Raw genomic sequence first — 20,800 nt, 5'->3', positions numbered from 1 at the left:
GTTAATAAAGAGTGAGAAGTTTCTTTCATGGCTGAATTGCCTTGACCATCAATTTCTGCAGAGAGTAAACTTAGTCTTGAAGAGGACGTTTAGGTTGAATATTGGGGAAAGATTCTTCCCCCGGGCTCCCAGGAAATGGGCACAGCCCCAAGGCTGCCAGAGCTTCAGGAGTGTTCAGACAACGCTGTCAGGGTGGGATTGTTGGAGTGTCCTTGGCAGGAGCTGGACTGGATGATCCTTGTGGGTCCCTTCCAACTCAGGATATTCTGTGATTGTTTCCTTCAGTTGTTAGAACTGTGGGAGAGGAGCTCTGTGTGTGTGTCAGTGCACTCAGTCTGTTCATACTGGATTTTACAGCCCCTTAAACAATTCAACTTGTTTGTCACTGTCACATTTACCATTTTTGTTTATATTGTAGTATTTCAATAATGAAAAATACGAAGCCCAACGGTATGATGAGTTCCTGAAGACCTATGAAAAAGCTTCCCTGAAGACTACCTCTACTTTAGCTCTCCTCAACTTTGGCCAGAGCGCTATATTTAGTGTGGGTTTAACAGCCATCATGGTGCTTGCCAGCCAGGGCATTGTTGCAGGTAACTCACCTGTCTGTAAGCCTAAAATGAGTCTCCTTTACACCATAACAGAGGTGTTAGTTTTAATTAACTGAGGGTTGATGTGATAGTTCGTTTGGAGAGGTTTTGGTTGAGAACTTTTTGCTTAAGTTTTGTCTATTTCTGCTTCTTGGGGTACTATTAATTGCATTATATCTGTTTCTCAATGACTCTTTCAATCATATTATGATTTTATCAAAAACATAAAAGTTCAGCAGTTAAAGAAAGATCCCAAGAAAATGTCACTAAAGGAAGTTTTTCTTGAAGGTTTTTGACAGGCACTTCTATAGATAAAAATATTTCTGTGGACCTTCTACAAAGATCCTTTCTTTTTGCCCTTCTCCCTTCCCATTGGCAATACTCAGTGTATATAGACCCCTGTGCTTTGTCTCCAGTGGTTTTGTTACCAATAATTCACTTTCCTTACATTAATAAGGGCACATTATTGAAAGAATTGCTTCCATCTGTTCTATACTTGTCTAATTTACTACATAAAATAAATCCTCCTTGGTTAGGAAGACACATTACAATCTTCAAATACAGGATTAGGGTAAGGCTCTGCTAAAGCAAGGTGGTTTTAGAGTAAAAATAATGATGCTTTAAAGACTGTTAGCATCCAGAAGCGTTTGAAGGGCAGACCTTTATACCATGTGCTCCTTCTTGCATCTGCTTTGCCCTTTTTAAAGATGCCAGGGCAGGGAAGGGTTACTCTGAGGAGATCAGTCAGTAGGTGCAGTTTATGGCTGTTCTTAGGAAGATTTAGAATGGCTTGAAGCAGGATGGTAGGAATATGGCTTTAAATCATCTTTCTGGGCCTGTTTCAGCTGAACTGACCTGCCACTTTACCTTTAGCTGCTGTGACATCCTGAGTTTTCCCTTGATCAGCCTGTTTGATACTGAGCTGCCCAGAGGTTCTCAGTGTGTTTTGGCAGCTCTGTTGCACATACAGCATGAAAGCTCTCTCTTGATCATGACAGATTCTATCACTTGGATTTGTCTGTATTTGTGCTTAAGATTGTCTTTCTTGATGTATGCTTCCATATATTATTTCCTCCCCTTTTAACTTCCTTAGGCCTCTCTGTGGATTTTATAATCTGATGTTGTATGTGCTGCTTGCCTTATTTGCCAGTGCTATTATATATTTTTAAAAGTGAAATCAACATAAACATTGCCATTCGTTTCAAGCACCCCTGTATTCATACCTGTACTCATACCCCTGTATGAGTTCTGGGGTTTTGTTTGTTATTTAAACATCTGGGTTTAGAAATGGGATAAAAGAAATCAAGTTGGATTGACTTGATTTTTTCTTTTGGTGCATCCTAAAAGGAAAACCCTTCAAGTCTCCTTATTCTCTCACACCCCTTTTGTCTTAAGGAAGCCTTTCTGTTGGAGATCTGGTAATGGTGAATGGATTGCTGTTCCAGCTTTCTCTGCCCCTGAACTTCCTGGGAACAGTGTACAGAGAGACAAGACAAGCACTGATAGATATGAATACCTTGTTTACACTTCTCAGTGTAGATACCAAAATTAAAGTAAGTAGTAGCTTAGTTTCCCTAATTGTCTGGGTATTTAACAGGGCTGTGTGTGGCAATGGCATCATTTCACTGTGTTCTGATCTTCCAGGTTTAATTTCTATCCATGAAAGAGTTGTTGTGTGTGAGGTTGCTGTTCTGGCTCCTCTTTAAGTACAGTTACTGCAATAGCAGTTGATTTTTTTTTTTACTTGAAGAGAAGCAAAAATTGCTTCATGGAAGCTGTGTTTGTATTAAGATTTTTTTTTATTTAAGTATTCATGCCTCGTGCTTGAATTTTTATTGGTAATTAATGATGCAGAATATATTGCAAAAGAACTTATGAGGCAGACTGTTTACAGCAGGAATTTTTACCTCCTTTGGGATAAAGGAGGAGCAAACCAATGTCACTTGTGCAGCAAATGATGGTTATTTTCCACATATCTGAGCTGGAGTGTCTGTTTGCCTTTTTCTGAGGTGGGAAAGGGACCGTTGAGCTTGTTGAAGTGTTGGAGATAATTTCTGGGCAGTAGATAAAGTGGAACTCTTCCTTTCATAGGACAAAGAACTGGCTCCACCCCTGCAGATCACCCCTCAGACTGCTTCCATCGCCTTTGACAATGTGCATTTTGAATACCTGGAGGGGCAGAAAGTCCTTGCTGGAGTGTCTTTTGAAGTCCCTGCAGGAAAGAAAGTGGCCATTGTAGGAGGTAGTGGGTCAGGGTGGGTAAATGGACTAAATATGCCAATCAATGCAGAATTTAGTTTTTTAAATATGGTGCTGCTTGTGTTTGCTTTTTATTTTGTTTTTACATCAGTTCCGATCGGAGATTGTAAATGACAAACCAGGATGTAACATTAACTTCAATTCTTTTCAATTCTAGGAAAAGCACCATTGTGAGGTTATTATTTCGTTTCTATGAACCTCAGAAAGGAAATATTTATGTTGCTGGACAGAACATCCAAGATGTCAGTTTGGAAAGTCTGAGAAAGGCAATAGGAGTTGTGCCTCAGGTATTCCATGTTTCCTTCTCCCCAGACAGTCCATTGGAACAGTAATTCTAGTCTATTGTAATAGTAATTCTCAGTATCTGGCACTGGTTCAGTGAAGGCCAGTCCTATTGCAGTGATGCTGCATGGTGACTTTCAAAGGAGCTAGACTTTTTTCCCCCCAGGAAATATTTGTTTTTATATGCATCATCATATAGATCCAATTTCTGAAATGTGTTTAAGCCTCCCCATGAGAAACTGCCTCCAGCTTTAAGTGATTTAGCTTTATACTTGATTACCACCTGTAATGAGTTAGCAAAGTGGTGAAAGTATGCATGACATACATATTTAGGACACAAAATATATTAATCCCTTTTTTGGGAGAAGAAATTTCCCCAAACGCTTTTACCTTCAGGCTGCATAAAGGAAAATACAAGCCATTCTGTATTGATTCTTTCACGGGCTGGGGACAGTTTTGAAGCTGTTGTTGATGGTTTCTTATTTAAAATGTGCTTCCCACAAATACAGGATGCTGTTCTCTTCCATAACACCATCTACTACAACCTGCTCTACGGCAACACGGGGGCCACAGCAGAGGAGGTGTACGCGGCGGCCAAGCTGGCAGGGATCCACGATGCCATCCTCAGGATGCCCAATGGCTACAACACCCAGGTCGGGGAGCGAGGACTCAAGCTCTCAGGTTGGCTCCCAGCTTCTTTGTATCACTTTTTCTGCCACAGTTTCATGCAGAGCTTAGTCCTCAGGTTTGCTTTTAGCTTATAACACAGAATCTTTAAGGTGGGAGAACAAGTCCAAGAGCAAGTCCTACCTTTGACTAAATCCCACCATGCCCACTAAACCACATCACCAAGTGCCACGTCCACTCCTTTTTGGATCACTTCCAGGGATGGTGACTCCTCCACTGCCCTGGGCAGCCTGTTTTGATGCCTGACCCTTCAGTGAAGAAATCTTTTCTAACATCTGACCTGAGCCTCCCCTGGAACAGATTGAGGTCATTTCCTCTCATCCTGTCTCTTGTTCTCTGGGAGCAGAGCCTGATCCCCACCTGGCTGCCCCCCTCCTGTCAGGGACCCAGAAGGGCCCCCCTCAGCCTCCTTTTCTCCAGCCTGAGCACGCCCAGTTCCCTCAGCTGCTCCTCATAGGACTTGAGTTCCAGACCCTTCCCCAGCTCTGTTCCTGTCTCTGGACACATTCCAGCCCCTCAATGTCCTTGTAAAGAGGAGCCCAAAATACCTACCTGTAAAAGCTAAATATTAATATGAAAGTCTACAGTTTTAGGCAGCTGTAGTCTGCAAGATATTCAAAAGAATGTATTTTCAGGGAATAGTGTTAAATGAGATTATAAGTGAGGCTGGAGGTTCAGCTAAGTAAAAGTGATTTTTCTCATGATCTGTTTGGGTAGTGGACTAGAATTGGGAACTTTAGGCGTGCTTCAAGCTCTGATCATGCTGAGGAATGCAGTGGGTGCAGACAGAGGTGCTGCCTGTTGCAGAGGCAGTTCTGAGGGTGATTTCTTTCTCTGCAGCTGCTGCAATCAGGTGTCCTGGTGCCTTTGAAACAGGGGATCAGAGGGTACAGCCTGTACCCAGAGCAGGAGTGCCAGAGAAAGTGTGCATGCTGCAGAAGGGGATTATGCAGAGACCTAGAAGGGAAATAAAATATGTGAAGCACAGATCTGGATGAGGGAATAGAAGGTGCTAAATAGGTACTGGCAGAACTGAAGAGAATCGTGCTAACAATGAAAGATTTGTCTTGTGCTGCCTGTCTCCCCACACTTATAATTGCTAGAAAGAGGATTTGACTGACAATAGGTTTGAAATGTCTTGGTGTTTATAGAAGAGTAGAATGGTTTCAGTTGGAGGGAACTTGCTAAAAATCATCTAGACCAACCCTTCTGCTGTGAGCAGGGATATCTTTCACCAGACCAGGTTGCTGAAAGCTTTAACCTCATGTTGAGGTTTAGATTGGATTTTAGGAAAAATTTCTTCAGCCAAAGATTTGATCAGGCTTCTTGGGACAGTGGTGGACTCCTCATGCCTGGAGGGATTTAACAGCATGTGGATGTGGCACTTGGGGACATGGGTCAGTGGTGGCTGGGGGAACAGTTTGGCTTCATGGTCTTGTGGGGCTTTTCCAACCTGAATGATTCTGTGTCCCTTTCTGAGTCTGTAGCATTGTGTGTGGGTATGTTGGAGTTTCCTCCTGACCTCAAGACTCCTGTAATGGAGCCTTTCTGAAAATGGGTTCTGCCTTTCCTCCATCCTTCAGTTTGTGCTGCCACTGGGATGGTTATAAGCACCCACCTGCCAGTGCTTCCACAAAGGTGGTGTTGAGAAAGGTAAGGGAATGGTGTTCTTTTCCTGCTTTGCTTGTACTTAAAGAGGAAAGAGTATGTAAAATACTCAGGAGAAAGACAGTGGAATTCTTCTGAGCTCTGAGTAGGCATCTGCCACTGAAAGAACAGCTTCTGTTTCTTGTTTGCAACAGTTAGGTGAATATTGACAAATGCCAGTAGTAAATAAGCTTCAGGAATGTGTGCAGCCAGGGTACAGGAGTCTCAGGCCAGTGCTCTCAGAAATGGTGTCATTGTTCAAAGGATTGGAGATATCACATGGAAGGCTCTGAGTTCCTTCAGTGGCTCTGTAAAAAGCTACTGCTAATTGGAATCTATAGTTCTCTCAATAGTAGATTAGCTCCCTAAATTCTTATAAGGATATGTATTGGATTAATTTCAGAATCAGTTTGTGGGATTTTTTTTTTAGTTGTGTGAGGCTTCTTCAAGTCTAAGTAGAACACAAAGTCCTGATTTTTTCTGTTATTCTGTGGCAGGAATAGAGTGAGTAAAAGCTGTGTGAATTGAAGTGGTTCTCTTTAAAATCCAGGGGTTTATGTGCACAATGGAAAAACAAGATTTTAGCTGCAATGACAGATTTGCCAATTTAAATGGTGATGTAGCATTTTGTGCAGTTCTTACTGTTCTCAAGGATTCATTCATCAAGAATAAAAAATGAAAAACAAGTTATTTGGGTTGTTCCAAGTAGAACCCACATCAGTGTTGTCTAATAGATGTGTAATAAATAGTCAGAGCTGCAACAGCCCCAAGTTCCTGACTTTGTGAATGGAACAGTTACTGTGCTGCTGCCCTGAGTGTGAATGGGGAATATTAGACAAGTGGATCTGCTGCAAATATGAGGGATCTGCTTACTGAAATATGTCTTTCAAACATGGATAATGTCAAGCTGTGAGTTTTGAAGATGCTGTACAGGGGAGAGAGGGGAGAGCACACTGAAAAACAGACTGAGTAAATCATACATTTCTAATTTCTCCTGAGTTCTGCCAAAGACAGTTTAAAATGTGAACTGCAGCATTACCACCAGCCTTTTAAATGGTTTATGAAAGCATGTTCTCTCCTGATAGGAATGGAACATTAACAAGAATATAATGGTATTAAATGGAATGTTTTGAAGTCTTGAATAAAACAAAGGAGGACAAGTGCACAAATGTGACGTGTTCGCGTCGCATACCAAATGTTTAGCAGATTTTAAGTTCTCAAATGCACCTGTTTTCCTGTCTGTAAAAGTTGCCCTGAGTTATTCTTGAGTAGATGTTGGCTGTAAGAATTGTTTAGGAAGGAAACTAGTCTGAAACTGGGTTATATCAGAAACCACCAGGCTGTAGGTGGCAGGCTGAAGGTGGTTTTCAGTACAATATTAACTGTTCTTGGGTGAAATTTGCCATTATGGGGTGGAAAGTTGGATAAATATCAAGGAGAGACCTGAAAGACACCATGTGTGAGCCCTGAAATCCAATACAGCCGGTGTGGACAGAGCAGTGGTGAGAGAAAACTGGATTTGTGTGTTCGGAGTTACTGGATGGAGCAGAGCTTGGGCTGAGTGAATGGGCTCCTACTCCCAGGTGTACAGAGTGAGTAACTCAACAGCATTGTTACTCACCTGTGTCAGACTCTTGCCTTGGAGCAGATACAAAATAGTTCTCTGTCCTTTTCCAAAAGGATGAGTAATCTTGAATCACTAAATTTACCAGGGAGCAGGAACTTGTGTGCTATCTTATGTAACATGTCAGACATTTGTCAGCAGTGACTATGATGTCTACTAAAAAAAGGGAAAAAAAGCCAACAGCCAACCCTCAAAAATCATGTCTGCTTTTGAATTTAGACTATCACAATTGTAACTTAATATTTTTTTCTTTTTTTTCCTCTTTCCCCCTCATTCAGGAGGAGAAAAGCAAAGAGTTGCAATTGCTAGAGCAATGTTAAAGGAGCCACTTATTTTTCTCTATGATGAAGCCACATCATCTTTAGATTCAATTACAGAAGAGGTAAATTGGTATAAAAAATTCTAAAATTTAAGTGATGCAATGATGTTTGATTCTGATGCTTTTCCATGTTCTATTCCTCTCAAAAGTCTGTTCTTTTGCAAGGGTTTTCTCAGTATTATTAAGAGATGCTACGTCTAAGCTGTTACCCTAAAGAGCAAAGCAGAGATGCTCAGTCCATCTGCCTGGAGATAGTGGGGAATATCAGCTGTCTCTGGGATATTTTCTGTTTCCACTCTGGAAATCCCACTCACCTTGATGCATTCATCCCTTGAAGCTGGTGGCCATGAAGTGTGAAGCTTTCCAGTCCACTTCAGAAGGTGTTTAGATGCCATCTAGCATCCATCAAAAAAGCCTTCTAAATAGTTGGGACATAATGCAGGAGAAACCTTGTTTGTTGTGAAGCACATGCAGGTGAGGTGGGTGTGACCTGCAGTGCTGGTGTTCATTTGTGTTCATTCCACAGGAAGGGCTGTGACATGGATGTGGGGACACTGTGACAGGAGCTGCATCATCCTTCATAACAACATCTTTGTTTAAGCACAAAACTCTCAGCACCAGCAGTAATTTCCTAAACTAAACTCATCAAAAATGAGCTAAGCTACAGCTCTGTTCACTTATGCAGGTTATTGAGTGAATTTGTTGACCTGTAATCACTAAATTACTTCCATTTTCCAGATGCAAAGAATGCAGAGGATGAACTGTACATCCATATAGCACTGAAATGTTGCACAGCTGCTTCATGGGCCAGAAATGTCCATATCACACTTAATTCTCAGAGTTTTCCTCTCTTGTTTTGCTCTATCTATGCAAGAGTCATAAGCAAAGCAGAAAGTTTCAGAGTAGAAATGCACTTTGAAGACAGCAAATTAAAATGAGGCTTTTCCACAAGAGTATGGCTAGGAATGGAAATGTTTTCTGACAAAAAATTTTAGGGAAATGAAGTGAACACTTAACTTACAGTAGTGAGGGCACAAATTCCCACTCAATGCTCCTTGCAGAGGGCTGTGGTTTGGAAGGTGCTGTAGACCTCACAAAGGAAACACTGGATAAATAGATAATTCCCAGAGTTATTCTGCCTTTTTTCCACATTGACATAATACTGAGAGGGATTTTTTTCTTTAACAATCATGGGAAAGCATTAATATTACAACCACAAGGAGTTCTTATTTTCAGATGCTTTTACTGCTGTTTGCTGCTTGTGTAGCATGGCTCCGTTGGGAAGTTTTTCCTGAAATGAAGTGACACTTCTCTTCCTTTGTCTCTGGGGATAGCTGTGTTTTTCTGTGAATACAAGCTTTTTTTTTTTCAGCTTGAGGCTTTAGCAAAAGCACAGATATTTCATATTTGGGACTGTTCTGTTTCTCCTGTACATACTCGTGGCTGTTTGTTATTGGGAAGCTGTAGCAGTACCAGAGGTGGTTTTCAAAACTTATTTACAGTGATTTGCATATTTCCAGCAGCATTTTATTTCTCCTCATCTCACTCAGGAGTAAGAGTTTGTGTCTATTCCAATCTTGCAGAACATTCTCAAAGCCATGAGGGACATGGTGAAGCACCGAACATCGATTTTCATTGCCCACAGATTGTCCACGGTGGTGGATGCAGACGAGATCATCGTGCTGGATCAGGTGAGGGCTCACCTGGTGCTGTGTGACTTTCACATCATGTCAGGGTTTGGTTTAGGGACTCTGTGTGTCCAGTTTGAATTGTTACACTCCCACCAAGCCACTGGAAATTTCTTTCTTTGGAAATGAACAGTGTTTGAAAATTCCAGCCCAAGCTTGGTACTGTTTTGTGGGACTGTTTTGTATGTTGTTATTTTTATGTCTTACTGTTGCATGTTTTTAATCTAATTTTTTGCATGCTTCTGTCAGTTGAAGTTTCCTAACGTGTTCCCCCAATTTATGCTTCACTCTCATTGCTCAGTGTCTGTTTTTCACATGCATCCATTTTTTCCTCTCAGTGGAGAGGACAGCATGTTCCGTTTCCATGCAGATAGAACTATTGCAGGATTGTTCAATCTAATTATGTTAAAAATCTGAGCACCATTCTCTGTTGTACCTGTAGAAAAGTGTGATTGTTCCCTTTCTGGAGGCTTCTTTTCTAAGAAAAAACAACGTATTTCAACATTTGCTTCCCTAATATCAGTGTTCAGCTCATACTCATCCAAAGTCTATTTTTTTTCTCTCTTATCCATATCTGGTAAGAGATTTAAAATAAACAAATGTCCTTATGGTAACTTCATAATTATTCTTTTAACTGATAATGCTGAAAGTACAGTGCTCTAATCTGCTGATAATAGATGTTAAATTTATCTCTGCATTCATTTTTATCAGTTGCTATTTATAAGCTTGTGCTCATAGGTGTCTTTAGTGACTTAAAATGCACACCTAAAAGCAAATAAATTATTCTTACTCTACATTCAATGATTTCATGGACAATTAGAATCATATCTTATGAAATGGTGACATTTGCTACACAAAACAGCGCTTTATATGAATCTCAGGATGAAGTAGTGGAATAAATCACTTGCAGTGCTCCATGGAGTTTTTATTTGTTTTTGATCTGCTTTGTTTTTTCAGCTTTTGCTGAAAAACCCTTTCTTAAGGTGTATCCTTCCTGCAAGTGCACGTTAAAACATCTCACAAACATTTTGTAACGTGTCATGAGGCAATTGGCAGCTTTTTGTTTTCCATGCAAGTTTTCACAGCTTCCTAAGAGCGTGTTTTGTGTTGTAGTGTAACTGTTAAATTAAAAATAAAAGCACAGCCTCAAACTGTGAAGGAGCCAGGGTGTTCCCTTTGCTGAAGGATGGGATTGTGGATGAGGGAGGCAGCTCTGCCATCCCAGCAGAATTGATGTGTTAGCAGCCAGGTAAATAAGGCTCAGCATCAGGGATAAGACAGGGTGATTGTGGCTGGTTTGGCTTAGCAATGATAATCATGGAATCACAATTCCAGCACCTTTGCTGAGGTAAAATCAGAATCATTCCTGAGTGGGTAAACGTTGGAGTAATGGTACAGATCCTGATGCTGTGGAGCTGAGCAGAGAAGTTCCATTTTTGAGGATTGGTCAAGAGTTACTAAAAAAAAGCCATAATTCAAAACCTGGTCTCTACTCCAAATTAATCTCTTAAAGGATTTAAGTAAACTCTGCAGTTCTGTTGATCAAGTGAATGTTTGTTCAGATTCCACTGGCACAACTACTAATAGAAGTGGCAAGACCCAAATTTTTTCCCAGCTTGTCCATCAGCAGATGTCACTAGGAGGGAGATTTAATTGTAGGTCAGAATTTAGAGCTGATATCAAATCCATGTGCTTGTCTGTATAATGTCGTGCTTTCCCAGAAGGAAAAGTAGCTGGAGAATGAATTAAAATGAGTTTAATTTCAAGTCAGTGAAGGTGTCTCTCAAAGTAAAAAATTAGTTTGGTTTTTTGAAGACTGGTGGTATTTCTCTGTAGGGTTGGAGTTCTCATGCAATTCTCCTCTCCAACTCTTCCTTTCCATGCTGGTGGTCAATAAATCATCTCTGCTCCTGAGAACAGCCCAGAGAATTGAACTGCTCACAGTTTTCATAGTGGTGATTGCAGTGACACAAGCTACAGAGCACCCATAAAAGCACAGTTTACACTAATTGTTTTCAGGAATTGATCTTAGATGTGCTTTGCTTGTCTAATACAAACTCCTCTCTGTCTGCTCTGCTCTTTTAGCTTCTTCATGTGTGTTTGTTACTGAGCAAAGGCAAATCTGTGTTTATTTTGGTACATTCACGTGACCTTTGCAGGAGTAGTTGAACACCTTGCTCCTCGTATAGAGGTCCGTGTTTATTTAGATAACTCCTCCAGTTTAGATAGCAAAACTTTCCATGCTGGTGGGCTTTAGATTTTGTCCAGATGGACAAAAGGCACCGGCAGCCTGAGAAGAGCCCAGCTCCTTGTTTTCAGCTGGTGGTGCCTACACAAGTGAGTGCGCTGTGCTGTCAACCTTTCCATGATGTTTCAAGCTCCTCCTCATTAATAACTGCTCTAATCCATACTGTGAAACCGTGGTCCATAGGCTGGTCTATTCCTAAAGATGTGGGAATGTGGGTTCCTGATTTCCTGCCTTTGTTTTGCAGGGTAAAGTTGCAGAACGTGGCAAGCATGCAGAGCTCCTGGCAAATCCCAGCAATCTCTACTATGAGATGTGGCACACACAGAGCAGCAAAGTGCTCCACAGTCACAACCACCCAAACTGGGAGGAGAGAAATAACCAGACATCCAAAGAGGAGGAAAGGAAGAAGCTAGAAGAAGAAATTATCAACAGTGTGAAAGGCTGTGGGAACTGTTCATGCTGAATAGGATCCTGGATCTCGTATAGCAGGTTAAAAATGCACAAGAATACAGTGAAATGCAGCTCTTGTTTTTAAGTCACCATTCAAAAACTTCTGGGTTTTACAATTTTTGGATTTTACAGTTTCACAGAGGGACATAATTTCAACCAAAGGAGTTCTATTTTTGCATCTTTAGGAATCTCTAATATTCAGTGGCATCTGCAAGAGCTGAGCTTTTTCAAAAACTTTAAACTTCCCGACCAAGGGTGTAATTTATGGCAATTTTTAGGCATTGATAAATTCTCCTGGTAGTCGGCTGATGTGGATTATTAAATTGTAAACAGACTTGTCCTTGATTTACATTATTTCTCATCATTGATGGTTGATAAATGCGTCATGTTTTAATTGTAATTGGGCTAATTTGAACTCATTTGCTAGTGAGGAAGATGCCTTTTAAATTCTTCAGTGGTGTTCTGGTTTAAAATCTTCCTTGTAAAGGGTAAGAACAGCCTCAACAAAATATTAGGCTTCTAGTAGCAAACTAAATATTGGAATTACCCCTCTCACCTTTCAGAAGCACCTCTCATACTGCACTATCAGGAAATGGATTGGTATTATTCTAAAGGAAAACTTAACATTATTTTTAAGTGAAAAATGAACAAATCCAAGTTCAGGATTCTGTATCCTCAGCATCTGCTGTAGTAGTCAAAGCAGAATGCAGTCGCTCTTTCTAGTTCAGTCATGGTCTTAGGGGGCAATTAAGATTCAATAAAGACTTTCATAAATTTCTATTATCTCATTAATGTATGAGAAAATGACCTGGATAATGCTGAAAGCATTGCGGTAATAATCTCATTTCAACAGCCAAAACTTCTCCAGTGGGAGGAAACCTCAGTCTTTGGGATCTGCAGGACACCGTGGTTGTGTCAGGTTTGGGAGGGGGCTCAGGGGTCACATCTGGGAGAAGATGCCAGAAGCTTCCCCTGTGTCCAGCAGAGCCAAGACTGAGCACATCCCAACAGAGCAATGCACTGCTGGGATCATGGATTTGGGAAGGGAGGAAATGCCTTCCAAGTGTAAGAGCAACTGGAGCCAGAGAGAGGAGTGGGAATGTGGGAGAGCAACAGCCCTGCAGACACAAGGGCACGGAAGGAGGGGCAGGAGGAGCTCCAGGTGCTGGAGCTGAGATTCAATGCAGCCCATGGGGGTCAACAGAGAAGCAGAGATGCTCCTGCAGCCTGGGAAGGAGCCCTGGATGGAGCAAGGATCCACTTGCAGCCTGGGAAGGAGCCCTGGATGGAGCCAGGAGGATGTTCCCAGAAGAGCCTGGCTGTAGGGGAATTCCATACTGGATGAGGCTCCTGGCAGGACCCATGGAGAGTGGAGCCTGTGGTGGAACAGGTTTGCTGTGAGCCCATGGGGGACCCATGCTGGAGCAGCCTTTTCCTGAAGGACTGTACCCTGTGGCAAGAGGACACATGGAAAAGATACACTGGGGCAAGGGAGGAGAATGAGGAGGAAGGAGCAGCAAGGACAACGTGATGAACTGACCACAGCCTCCATTGCTTGGAAGGAGAGGAGAATTCTGAAGTTGAGCCTGGGAAAAAGGCAGGGATGGGAGGGAAGGTGTTTTAAGATTTTGTTTCATTTTCTCATTACCCAACTCACACTTCTAATTTGCAGTAAATGAAGTTAATTTCCCCAAGTGGAGTCTGTTTTGCCCATGACAGTAATTGCTGAGTGGTCTCTCCCTGTCCCTGCCTGATCCCACGAGCTTTTTGTTCTGTTTTCTTCCCTGTCCAGCTGAAAGGGGAGAGGCTGGGTGGGCACCAAGCATCCAGCCAGGGTCATCCCACCACAACAGGCTTGTATTTTTAGGCCTTGGCACTCCAGGGACATTTACCATCTCTTTAGCACGAGCTATCCTGGTGTCATTCTTCATGTTGAATTTAAGAATTAAAACCCTTCTCTTGGATGCTGAAAAATAACTTTGTTATTTCTGGGGAATTACACCGGTATAATTACACTGATATAATTACGTTTGTAAATCAGATGCAAGATTTCTCAGTGTGGGCACTAGGGAAGGGCTGAATTTGGTGCTTCTGGAAATTTAATTGCAAATAGCATTTATTTTTTTTTGTTATACCCTCCCCTACAACTAAAAATAGGAACATAACTTAAAAGGAGTGAAACCTTTGCTAGTTACTTATTTTCTCTCTCTTAAAATGATGGGTGAGAAAACAACCTGGTATCAATCTCCAGTTAAAAATGATTCTAAAAGCACTTTAATTTTCATCCTTGGAGTGCAGATGCAAAGTGAAGTCCAGTTAATGTCGTGGCAGTGCAGAATTCCTGCTTACAACCGTCCCTTTATTTTCCCTAATTGTCTCCTGGTTGAGCTGCTGACAGCAGTGAAGGGACTGTAATGGTGCAGTTATCTCCCAGCTGCCAGAAATAGCAAAGGTTTATTGAAAATCTTATTTATGAGGAATCTCCCTTTCTTGCATCGTGACAAACCCCAAACTATGGCTCTTCCCCCACTCTGCAAGAGCTGATTTTTGGAAATAATCTATCTGCTGTTCATGCAGCAGGTAACAGGCAAAGGTTGTAAATAGGGTTTATATTTGTAATATTTCAATCCTGAGATTGTTTTCCTTTTGGCACAAAGATGAGAAATTACTCTGGTCTGAAATGTGGTGGGAAAGGGGTTTTCTCAATGAAAAGTTCTCCATGTGCCAGGGCTTGGACATCCCAGAAGGTCCTGACAGGGTCACAGAATTGGGAATTGTCTGTGAAATGTCTGGAATCAAAAACCACTTTAATGCCAAGTTTGGTTGTGTTTGTGAGGGACAATTTCAGATGAAAGCTGATGGATTTTATCACTGGGGATGGACTTTGCAAGGACTGAGAGTCTTGGGCATTACAGGTTTGGAATGAGGATGATTTTCAGGTGGCAAATGCCAGGAATGATCAATAATTGTTTAAATCTATAGGGTTTGATGCAGCTCTGAGGCTGTTACCTGTCTCTGCCATCCTTTTGGTGCCAGTGGATGTGCTGCAGCTCTGTCCAACTGTAAATGGAATGACAGGAGGGAACTCTGGACAAAGGCAGTTCCTAAAACAAGAGGCCACTCATACAGAATATGTGGTTTAAAGAACTGCAGCGAATTTCTGGAGATGACTGAAAACTTTCCCACATCATGGAATTGCTTGATAAACATTCCTGGCTTGGTGGTAGCTGTATTGGGGTGAATTGAAATGGGTGAATTATCAAGCAGTACTGGATGAGTCTCCTGTCTGCTGTAAAGTCAAACTCGTGCTCTTTTTATTCTTATTTCATTTAAATTTCGAGTTTTTATTCCTATACTGTGACACCAGAGTGTCACCTCTGAAGCAGATGCTTAAAGCACTGAATTGGGAGAGTGGTGGATTTGGAGAGACTCACTGACACTTAGGACAGTCTGCCTGGCACCTCTCAGAAAAGCCTTACAATTCTCACAAAAACTGATTGATTTGGGGGTTCTCACCCAGCCTCAGTGGATCTTGATAATTCTGCTCTGCTGCAAACTGAAATATCCCTTGTCTAAACAGCAGCTTATCATATTCTGGACTTGTAGCTGGTTGTTTTTCAAAATTCAAGTTATCTACTCCCATTATAAAATCTTTGCTTGCAGTTTAGAGTAGAAAAAGACATCTATTTTTTTTTTTCTCTTAATTTTCTGTTTTTAGAGGAAATGTTTTTGTAGAAAATGGATGTTAAAAAGGGGCTGCTGCTCGCAGTGTGTAGTGATCTGTTAACTGTCAACTCACAGAAATCAATCCTAATTCCCGTGTAAAAACTTTTTAGGCTCAGGATATCAAGTCACAACACACAAAATTTGGCCTATTTTAACCTCCAAGTTACAAAACCAAATGAGTTACTGGCAGGGAGGTTGTGCTTTCTCCAAGTGGATGTTCAATGCTTACTCCTTGCACATGATCCCTCAGGTTATCTCAGCTCTTCTCTTCCATGGAATTACAGTTACCTACATCTCTCAACACTGAGATTTTGTTCAAGTTTCTTTTCAGAATGGAAATGTAAAACTTAACATTATACAGGAAGGTGACGTGTTCCAGGATAACACAGAAAGCTCGGTTGAGATGAGATTGTGTAACCCTTCCTCTGGAAGACTGCTGTCCTTCATCTGTGTGTAGATAATTCTTACTAAATAAAGGATTTATCTTTGTGAATAGAAATGGCTGTCCTGTCACAAAGGCTCTTCCAGCTTTCCAGCAATTCCCAGAGGAAACAGTCATTGCTGTGGAATGTGAGTCTCAATTCAGCAATTGTTTGTGGTGCTTGGTGGTGCCAGTGGAGCAGGTAACCAATCCCAGGCTGTGCCTTGGCATAAGGTGAGTGAATTCCAGGTGATCCATCGGGGGTAACTTCATGGATCACACCTGGATCCTGCCCCTCCTCAGCTTTCACACCCCCTGCTCCTGTGTGGAACTGCAAATCCAGGTGAGGAGCTCTTGTTGGCTGCATCCCCCTGATGGGAATGAACTTGTTTGTGAGAAGCCTGACTGTTTCTTGCTTTAAAACACCGTGTTTTTATAAATGTAAACTCTTAACGCGTGCTCAGTCAAAGTAGAGCAGTTTTAAGAATCTGCTTGAGCCCTTGACATGACATTGTAATCACTGACTGGATTTAGACTTGCAGCTGTAGCTCATTATCAAAGCAGAATGCAGGAAATATTTTTTTATTATTAATAATTACTGCACTGTATTGATCTGAGCCACAACAGCCACTCCTGCTGCCACTGAGCTGTGTGTGGTTGTGCACAGGGCATGGTGCAGGATGGATGGGAGATCCTAGAGCAGCCTGGGGTGTTTCAGGTCTGACTGGATGAACTCTCAGCTGCTGTTTCTAAGTGTTCATTTATTCTGCCTCTAAATCCTGTGATGGTACAGTGCAGGAGTGCTCCATAAATGTTATTGACATTAATGGAATGGCCACATCATGGATGGAAGTGTAAGAGAGGCAAATTGTAGATAGATGCATATAGAACAGATAGAATTCATCTGGACTTTAGTGGATAAATTTGATGTCTTTATAAGAAAATACTTAAATGGATAGTTCTTGAAAACTATCTTTTAAATTCCTTCCAGGTGACTTTTGACCAGCTTCTGAAGTCTTTAGTCCCATGTTGGGACTAAACTCGGGGAATAGCCTTACCCAGCCTGGAAAACCAGCAGAAACCTTGAGAGAGGACTTCTCCAGAGGCAGGTCTGCAGGCTGGGGTGTGGAATCTCCTTCAGATGAGAAGTTTCAGTTGTACTGACAGTACATATCAGTGGATTTATCAGTTAAAAGAGCCAAAATGCTTTCCTGGTGTCTGGGCAGAATTTAAAACAGCATCCCTAAAGCTGAAAGAGTCACATAACAGCTCCCCCACATTCATTTCCAGTTTCTAATGCCCTTTATAAAATTGTCAAGAAAAGCATTTTAAGTCACACCAACATAAACTTGTAAAGCTCTCAGCCTTGTGCTGGAGAGGGAAAAGGAGACAAGTTCTTCCCCTCCATTATGGAGAGGAATAAAGAGCCTGGAGCAGAATACATCAGGTGCTGGGGTGTCTTTGAGTGCCTTGTGCAGGGCTCTGCAAGTGCCAGCTGAAGATTTTACTGGCCTTGTGCACGTACCAACAAATATTTAGAAAAGTGGAGGTTGAACAGATGAAAAGTTTTCATATTACACTTGTCGGAGAATATGGAATGTGAAGGTCAGTCTGTAATTGGGAGGGAACCATTCAAGAACAGCAATGGAGGAATTATAGAATGGGAAATGAGCTTTTAAAACATGGAAATAGATGTTCATGTGTTTGCTCACAGAGTTGTAAAAATCTTTATTTCTTCAGTGAATTGAAAATCTTCCTGGCTTTTGAAGAACACAGATAAAAGATTCAGCTTATTTACAATTAAAACCAGGGAATGTTCTCTGGGGAAAACAGTGTTTGCAGAATCTGTAAAAGGTGATGAGTGATATCGCGTGTCGATGCTGCTACTTGTGATTGCAGGAACGTAGGATACTTGGCAGGATACAAGGGAGGGGGAAGAGCACAAGGCACAAGTATTTTAGGCTGGAGTTGTTCCTTCTGCCTTGTGGAAATTGCTTCACTTCAAAGCCCACACAAGGACTGTGCTGGTAACACACATATACAATGTTTCTGAAATCTATGGGGTAAAAATTAATGACCTGATGTTGTACAGTACAGACACTTTTTATTTTGTAAAAAACAATATCTTATTTTATGGTAGTTAAATGTCAGAGGAAGAGAAATGCAGAGCAGTGAGCTTGGGTTAGTGGAGAAGGTTTTCTCCATTCAATCCCTTCACTCCAAACTGTGAGTGCTAATCTGGGCCCCACATTACAGGGGGAGTAATGTGGGCTTTGTGTGAGAGCTGATCTCTCCTCCTTAGACATGACCTTACCTTGTGCCTCTTCTTCCTCCCTCTCCCCTTATTGAGGCTCTAATTCTGTAATTCTCCCTAAAACCTTTCCTGTCTATAAACTGGAGGATGCATTAGCAGCTTCTGTTTTAGGGCTGGGCTTTACCCCACATGTTTCTTGGAGAGGTGCTGCCTCCAAAGGTGACCTCAGTGGATTGGGACACTGTGAAGGCTCCTGTGCTGCCTTTGGAGCTGTGTAGCCACAACCTTGCAGGGGGAGAGGTTTGTGCAGTGAAATGCTGCTTAGGGAGCTGTGGCACAACCTCTGAATATTCCAGTTTGGACTTCACCTCAATCAGCTCCAAAGTCTGCTCCAGTGGTTCTTGCCTGCTGGGGTTCAGGTGTTACTGGGCTTCTCCAGGTGTCTCATTTTCAGCAGCATGTCTGGGTGAGGTAGCTGTGCTTCCAGAATGCTCAGGGAGCTCTGCAGACAGCAGCCTGTGCACATGATTCCCACAGCATGGAAAGATTCATTTGAATGCCACATCCACTAAAAATCAGTGTTTACCAGAAAACCCTGCTTAGTGCTGCTGCACAGGGCAAACCTGATTGCTGAAGGTGTTGTTTGGGTGTTGTGCTGCTGCAATATGTGGAGCCAATTGCATTCGGTCTTCTGCTTTCTTATCAGTCCCTGGAATTTTTGATGTTAGAAATCTCCAGCTGACCACAGAAACCTTCTGTCACCAAAAGCAGAACTCCATGGCTAAAATGTTACCTCCTGAAGAGCATCATGAGCAAGATTTAGCCCATTAGGTGGGTTTTTTTAAATGTCACTCTTGCCTGAGCTATGCTCCCAGCAAAATTGGTAGTTGGAATTTCCAGCAGTTAATGAATTCTCAAATCAAAATATGTTGTACCAAAAAAGAGGCTGAAAGTTGCTTAAATATTCTTAAGACTTTGTGCAACTTCTGTCCTATGTTTGTACATGAATTACTTTAATTCTGCCAGATTTAGCTGGATATTTCCATGATGCAGTGGCATCAAGCTGGGAAGAATTTATTGGCTCTACAGCCACGTGTCCAGCTTGTACTGGTGTGGAGTGTTTCCAACACTTTGTGTCTTCCCTCAGGAGATGTTTGTGTGATTCACAGGTGAGTAACGCTCTCAGCTCCTAATTCATCCAGGAAATGCCACACCAGGAGCCCTGGTATGCAGAAATGCACCGAGTGTGTCCCCTGAAAAGGGAACAACAGAAGCTGGGCTGCAGCACTGAAATGATTTCCTGATGGAAATGGTCCAGGAATCATTGACAGCAAGTCAAATGCAAATAACACTTGTGAAAACAAAAGGGAAACATAAAAAACGACTTTTCAGTGGATGATCAGCTCTGGAAGCTGAATAAAAAGTGGGTTTTGTTGGTTATTTTGTGGGATGTGTTTAATTTAATTGAAGGCCCTAAACTTTCTAACTGCTAGCCTGCTGGGAAACAGTCAAGTTCCAGCAAATAAATGTCCATGAGATTCCAGTAGGTATCTAGAAAAGCAAATCCTCCAAATGGCTGTTTTCTAACTTGATATCAGAGTCCCTGTGGAAATTCCTTCACTGGGATATAAGCTCACATCTAATGGCAGTCTCTGATTTAGGCCAAAGCTGCTTTACTGATGCTCGAGCTGTCCTATGGAGATCCTGCTCTAGCTGAAAACCACACAGACTTTCACAGCCCATAAATCCCACAGAATACATCTCTTAAGTACTTTACTCAAAGGAATGTTAAGCTCTTTTACTAAATCTGCAAATTACAGTTTTTTGACAACTCTGAGTTTACAGTCTGACAGCTCACGTCATCAGTCGGAATGGGATGAGCGGAGTCAGAGCTTGCTGCTGACTTGCAGGGATCTGCTAATAACAATCCACTGGAAAATGTTGGAAAGATGTGACAGCCTGGGAATGGTTGGTGACATCTGTTAAACACACTTGTTTTTATTCCCACTGACTGCAGCAAGTTCAAGTGATATTTCATGGAAAAAAAGTGGTTGTGTTCCAAAGCAGAAACCAACAGCCTCCCTCCAGGACCCCATCACCATCCAGGTGAATTTCTGTACTAATTACCACATCCCAATACTCGAGCCAGATTAAAAAGAAGTTTCTCAACAGATTACTCCTCCCTGAGTGCAGAGGGTAATGAACCTGTGAGCTCTGCAGGAGAGATGGAAGAGGCTGGTGAAGCCCTGGCTGCTCTGGGGTGCCCAGTGCTGTGTGGGGAGTGAACACTCACTAAATAACTTCATGGTTCACAGCAGCTCAGCCCTGACTTAAACTGAAATGGGCAGTGGCAGGAGAGCTGTAAACTCACAGGTGCACCAGAGTCACCTGAGGGACACACACAAGGCACAAGTGTGAGCAGCCAAGGAGAAAAGCTGTGTCCTTCTTTAGAAGATTCTCTGGATGAGTCAGTTGTGCCCTGTGAGTGAATACAGGGTTCCTTGCAGTGCAATGAAGTTTATGATACGTTTTGTAGGCACCATCCACTTGTTTTTATACACATTTGGCCTAAAGTTCTTACTGAACCTGCTGTCAGACCTGTGGG

The 20,800-nt window shown here is 42.0% G+C and overlaps 1 protein-coding gene and 1 long non-coding RNA gene across 3 annotated transcripts in view; one reads left to right on the top strand and one right to left on the bottom strand.

Annotated features, from left to right (window-relative positions):
- Positions 1 to 12,572, top strand: part of ABCB7 (ATP binding cassette subfamily B member 7) — a 35,593-nt gene extending 23,021 nt beyond the window's left edge. For both annotated transcript variants that reach the window (XM_086850129.1, XM_086850130.1), the window contains exons 9-16: positions 419 to 593; positions 1,986 to 2,143; positions 2,682 to 2,845; positions 3,007 to 3,136; positions 3,641 to 3,812; positions 7,368 to 7,471; positions 8,992 to 9,099; positions 11,589 to 12,572. In XM_086850129.1, coding sequence (XP_086706255.1) covers positions 419 to 593; positions 1,986 to 2,143; positions 2,682 to 2,845; positions 3,007 to 3,136; positions 3,641 to 3,812; positions 7,368 to 7,471; positions 8,992 to 9,099; positions 11,589 to 11,807 — 1,230 coding nt within the window. In that variant the 3' untranslated portion in view covers positions 11,808 to 12,572. The remainder of the gene's footprint in view (positions 1 to 418; positions 594 to 1,985; positions 2,144 to 2,681; positions 2,846 to 3,006; positions 3,137 to 3,640; positions 3,813 to 7,367; positions 7,472 to 8,991; positions 9,100 to 11,588) is intronic.
- On the bottom strand, positions 2,918 to 7,930 carry LOC147650497 (uncharacterized). Its single transcript, XR_015276173.1, has 2 exons — positions 7,723 to 7,930; positions 2,918 to 4,775 (listed from the first exon to the last, which is right to left on the bottom strand). It is a non-coding gene; the product is annotated as an uncharacterized LOC147650497 (long non-coding RNA).
- Positions 12,573 to 20,800: the final 8,228 nt, after the last annotated feature.

The sequence above is a fragment of the Cyanistes caeruleus genome, chromosome 14, assembly GCF_971803275.1.
Source record: "Cyanistes caeruleus chromosome 14, bCyaCae1.hap1.1, whole genome shotgun sequence".
In the NCBI taxonomy this organism is placed as follows: Eukaryota; Metazoa; Chordata; class Aves; order Passeriformes; family Paridae; genus Cyanistes; species Cyanistes caeruleus.
This window is presented reverse-complemented; position numbering and strand designations above follow the sequence as displayed.